This window comes from Protopterus annectens, chromosome 1.part0, assembly GCF_019279795.1.
Source record: "Protopterus annectens isolate FY-2018-M chromosome 1.part0, PAN1.0, whole genome shotgun sequence".
NCBI classification, from domain to species: Eukaryota; Metazoa; Chordata; order Ceratodontiformes; family Protopteridae; genus Protopterus; species Protopterus annectens.
Window position 1 is genome coordinate 1,941,945,350 of NC_056725.1, and position 6,000 is coordinate 1,941,951,349.

General features: G+C 40.2%; 1 protein-coding gene across 2 annotated transcripts in view; it reads right to left on the reverse strand.

Annotated features, from left to right (window-relative positions):
- PXDN (peroxidasin) overlaps positions 1 to 4,496 on the reverse strand; it is a 2,220,827-nt gene extending 2,216,331 nt beyond the window's left edge. For both annotated transcript variants that reach the window (XM_044070259.1, XM_044070249.1), the window contains exon 1: positions 4,240 to 4,496. In XM_044070259.1, the coding sequence (XP_043926194.1) occupies positions 4,240 to 4,406 (167 nt within the window). In that variant the 5' untranslated portion in view covers positions 4,407 to 4,496. The remainder of the gene's footprint in view (positions 1 to 4,239) is intronic.
- Positions 4,497 to 6,000: the final 1,504 nt, after the last annotated feature.

Sequence of the window (6,000 nt, forward strand, 5' to 3'; positions counted from 1 at the left end):
GACCATGTACCCTTTTTAGCCACAACCTGGGCCAATAAGGCAAATACAACCTACATGCACACTATTTTGATATAATACACAATGGTACATACAATACGTACATACACAAGAAAGAGTACATAAAATAATGATAAAACCCTTACATATAAAATGTAATATGTACATTAACAATATAAAAAAAAAATTCACCACTCCTTCCCCACATGCACAAAGCTTAAAAGATCAAAGCAGCACAAATGCAGTTTCACTTTATGTCTCCCACTGGCTGAAATCGCGTGACAAAAACATTGATGAGAAGCCTCATGTTATACACAATGCTCCTGTGCTCATGTTAATACAAGATATCACAATTTTAGACACAGCAGTAACATAAATTAATGATGACCATGGACAACGATTACAGTGACTGTCTGATAAAACACATGGTCTGCAGATATGGATATACAACTGTAAAGCTATAACACTATGAAAAGATTTACAACAAATAAACAAGGCTGCATAAATGACAATCAAAAATACCAATTTATATAAAACAGAAAACATGTTTTTTAAGTCCTTTGCAAGATTTCAAATTCAAATGATCACTGCTTTAATCTCTATAAAACTTAGCCTGCACTATCAGATGTCTTTTTCAATGCTATTCCAATTCCTGTAGTCAAAACAAATCAAAACTGTGCACAGTCAGTGGTGATGTGATGACACTGGCAGCCTGCACACAACTGTTACCCAAGTTATGGAATGTCATTGCATCTACCACGAAAATCACTTCAAAAAAAGCAAGTTTCAGTGGAGTTTGTTTGTCACATAACAGATGGCCAAGATTTAAAATGACCAAGCTAACTGGATTCAAAACAAATGCTTTTTGCTATTCTTTAGCACGTCATAAACAGGCATAAAAATTCTGTCTGCAGGAGGAATATGCTTGCTAAACCATGCTGCTGGTTCTCAGTGCAGTCTGCAAGAAAAACTAGTACTAAATGACAATGGTTTGAGCCTGATCATTGGAAATGTTTGAGAAATAGAATTTAGATGTGCTGAAAAAAATCAGTATAAAAAATAACTAGACACCTACAACAAGTTGTGAAAGTTCATATTTCTTATTAAAAGGAAATAAATTACAGATGCTACCTTTGGCCAACTAACCATAATCAACTATAAAGCAAGAGGTCCCATTAAAGTAAACAAAGTGGTGACCAGCAAATATTTAGTTTTGCTAGAAGCATAAAGTTTTTTTTTTCTGTATTGACATTACAATGCAGTAGCCAGCAAGAGCTGGTCTGCATTACTTGTTAACTCTGGCTACTGGTAAAGGCAGAGAGACAGCAGCAGATGTCAAGAAACAATTCAGCAGACAGTGCAAAAGTCTTGCTTAAAAAAAAATATCTGTTTAAAATGACAACATAACTTCAGAATGTGACTGATTATTTCCTGGCGTTTGGGTTTCATTCTGCTCAAAGCCAGTGTCAGCTGTTGCACGGGATATGCTAGCACGCATATACAACATCAGGTATCAATCTGTCTCGAGGATCATTATGGTACTTAGAAACTAGCGAGCAGAAGTTAAAGCATTTTTCCTCCAATTTCATTTTGCTAATATCAATAAATAAATAAATAAAAATAAAGCAGCCTGTATTCTTTCAGTCTCCACACACCGCATGACCCAGCCTGACAATCTGCATCGCCTGTTCTCACACTACTGCCTTTCTTACAGAACACCCACAATTACCATCTCCCATCCTAAGTGCTGTGTGTTTCCCTTCCACAGTGAAAAAAAACAGAACCAACTCATATGCATCCACCACTGCACTAACATTAATAAGATACAAACAGACACAATGCTTGCTGTGAGCCAGACAAAATACTAAATTACAAATAACCTGTCAGGTCATGTCAGCAAATTTCACAGATTCCTCAGTCTATCCCAAGGTGATGTCTATGCATCTCTCTGTTAGGTACACATTTTCTGTTTGTGAAATCCAAATAATTATTTATTATTATTTATTGACATTTGTTTACTGGGAAGGTCTGACTGGGCACAGGTGCCCTTTTTTCTGGTCCAGGGAGGAAGGTTCCAAGGTAACAGATTTCATGCACTCAATATTTACAATAACAGATTTTATAATGCAGCAACAGTGTATAAAGAAATGTCATTTTTATCCAGAGACGCAGTGCTGACTAAAAAACTTGTTCCTCAGGTGGGTGTAAACTGGCTCCTCAGGGGGGTGTAAGTACTGGACTGGTTATCCAGCAGAGCAAAAAAAAGTATCTATGATTCGCACTTCTAATATGAAAAATATACTGGTGGACATATATAGCCACTCTCTCAAGAAGGATTGATGGTGTCACTCCAACCATCCATATACAAACCCTTTTCGCCCAGTTTTGCACATCTTCGAGGTGTCACTTCAACAATGACAGTCATCTAGAACTAAGGATCAATCCTGCCGTGGTAGCTCCTCTACACCACACACACACCAATGGCCAATTCAGGGTGTCCAGTCCACCTACTGCATGTCTTTGGAAAGTGGGATTAAACCAGAGCACCCGAAAGAAACCCACGCAAACACAGGGAGGACATGTGGACTCCACAAAGAAGGTACCCCAGCTGAGAATTCAACTGGGGAACCTCTTGCTGTGAGGCGGTCACTGTCCATGCAATACTTACCTGTCTCGTATTACTAGTAGCTGTTACTCTGACCACCACCAAATATTTTAACAATAAAAACTGATCAGACTCATGCTCATCTTGTATCTTCTATATTGGAAGTCTTTCATCTAGGGAGGCACCTGGATTTAAGCCTAAGTAGCAACATATACAAGGAAACTTCCTAGGTGCTTGTTCCGGTCTAGTGGTGTGTGTGTGTGTGTGTGTCCATATCTATGTCTGTGTGCGTATGTATGGGGGGGGGGGGGGGGTAAAGAAAAAATAGAAAATGAATAAGTAAATGAATAAACTAACAAGCAGAAGCTACAACCCGATTCATACCAGAACAAGCTAGTGTGTCCCATGAGGTGAACTTGCATAATGAGTATTACTTAGGCTAGAACACTGTCTCTCATTGCTCCTGGATATTATTTTAGGTACAAATGTAAATGCAACACAAAAGTACACAGAGAAATGCAAGACACTAAATAAATACAGATACACCTTGTAAGTCAGTCAAAATGCAAAGCCTCAAAACAGCACAGTAGGCACCACCGTACCACTGTAAAAAGAAAATAAATAATCTAAAATTTAAAAGTCCAAAAAAAAAACGGTTCTCTGATCTTTCTTCAAGGTTTGACTAACACAAGAACCAGCTTTGTGCCATCCTACACGAACCTGGAAGGTTACTGTACTAGTTGCAGTTTTACAACTGGATGTCCTTCCATAAGAGGGCACACGGTGCTGCTTTGCTGTGTCATGAGAAACATGCTCCCAAAAACTCAGTACGGAAATACCTGCCACCCCACACACACACACACTCTGTATCTAGTAACAAAATAGGGAAATCAGAGGGGAAAAAAGAAGGAGCTGTTGTCTCACCCTCCAGTTCACTTAATGCCGTAAAAGTTCCCAAACTTCTAACAGGCAGCGGCACTGAAAAAGTAACCCTGTGCATAGCTCTCAAACAATCATGGGCCAAATTTCAACAGAATCACAGACAAATTAAAAAAAAAATAAAGGAATAAAGGACACTTTCAAAATATTAATACTATTAACATGGGACGTTTGCAGAACAAGAATGTGAATTTACGTATGTTTTTTGAATTAAATGAAGTCTGTAACTCAAATTATTGTCATTAATTATTAAGTCTAATTCACCACCTTTTCATCAAAAATCACCAGTTTTAGACTGGATTAAGAGGGACAGAGCTAAAAATTGTGTGAAAATTAGGGACAGTTGAGAGATATGCGTGTCTTTCCTGGCACAAAAACCGTTTTCAGACACTTCGCAACTTTCAAACAACCTCCAAACCAAAGCGTATCCAAAATCCACAAAAGCAGTTTTATTAAGAAGGCACGGTACAGTCCAAGATAATTCTAACATTTAAAATATTTGAAAGAACCGCTGTCTGTCACCGCCTGCAGAAGAAACAAAGCATTATAGATTAAACGTTCACGCCACAAATCATCATTTAACACCGGAAACCCTGCTTCTGCTGAACACAGCAAACGTTTCCACTTTATAGGTGACTGCAGGCATGCGTGAACACAAAAATGTGGGAACGGATTTGTTCGTGCCAGCAAGTACTTACAGGATGGTAGTAAGTGGGGGCACGGTCGGGACATTCTCCACCATCAAATGCAAACACCTCACCATGGTACCAGAACACAAACAGCGGCTTGGGCAGCTATGGGTGCCCCGCAGCGCCACACCCAGGAGCAAGAGGAGCCAAAACACATCCGAAGTGCGGATCGCCATGGCGATTCATCCAGCATAACCTTACCACTGCCACTGCACCACTTTTCTGGCAGACTGACTCAACCTCCAAGCAAAGCCGTATGGCTGCTTCTCAACCCAGTTGGGTGGGGGTGGGGGGGTCTTGCCACTGCTTGGGACGTCACCACATTGTGGGGGAAGGGGGGACTCAATAACCAATGACTGGGCGAAGTGGTGTGTTCTACTTCCATGTAAAACTTTTCTGCATTTCGGATTGTTTTACAAAAGTAGTGCTGGAATCCCTTAGAGCTCCATTCTCTGATAAGTTGGAATTCGTCAATAGGTAACACAGAGAAGAAAGCTTGGAAAAGCTTGAATAATATGCGGATTTGTTAATAGATACCACAGAAAACCAAGAAGGCTCGGAAAAGCTTGAGTAATATGCACAGATTTCAACAAGTCACGTACTGAAACGTTTTTCCATAATGTGATATTTCGTACTCTTTTTCTTATATACCCTGAAAACAAAAGTAGCAAAGTGTAAGAAGCTAAGACAGGGAAACAAACAAACGTACGAAATTAGTCATTCATTGGTGCCAGTAGTGTCTGTCTATGCTGTACGTGTGACACACACACACACTCACACGTTGGTGTTCTTAGTGTTGACACGGGGAACTAATGCATCACAAATGATCACATTGTAATATAGCTTAAAAGTAAGAAGTGCAGCTAAATTATGTCATACACATGAAGTGACGCAATCTGTGCCTGGTATAGTCATGTTTTCAAAACGGTGCATTTTTTCTGAGTAGCTTCCAGAAAACACGTTGACTAATAAACAACAAAACATCAAGAACTGTTGAAGCAATGTGTAATGGTACACAGCAGAGCATGTTTAAAGACAAGAAACACTTACCTAAAATTATCGTTAAATGTTTGTAAGAAACCAATCAAAGAAAAATATGTGTGCATATTTTAAATGCTAAGTCAGTGGAAACTGTCCCTGGGATTCATGAAGCGCTCTGTCCCTGGGATTCATGAAGCTCGGCGCAAGGACGGCGTTAGCTTTGTGCCGACCATGCGGCATAGAGATGGTGCAGCAGCACCACATGCATATTAATGAAGGTGTGCTGCCACAATGACCACGTGCATAAGAAACATGTGCGAATGCAGGGGGCGTGTCTAAGCACTGCACGGAGGCGTGAACATGTCGGCTGCATACGCGCAACCTAAAATGCTGGCTAGTACAGCCTGCCTCTAATAATAATCACTCCTGTCAGTGTCCGTGGATACTGAAATGTATGCAAAGCATACAAGACAGCTTTGCGAACACCAAAATAAAAAGTAAACACAAAGGCACGTAGCTGAATATTGAGTCCCCGTCCCTCGAACAAATGACATTTAAAACCCTGTGCCCGTATTCCATTGTAGTGCTGATAGTTATACCAAGTGGAAGCGAAACGCAGAGTGTTAGCGCACCACCGCCATTTGCTAAGCCTAGCCCAATGGTTAGGGTTACCACCTGTCCCACATTGTGAGGGACAGTCCCCCTCCGGGCAGTTGTGTCCATACCAAAACCATTATAAATGTCAAATGTACTGCGATTGTAGGACATAATTATGTCCCATATTTTATG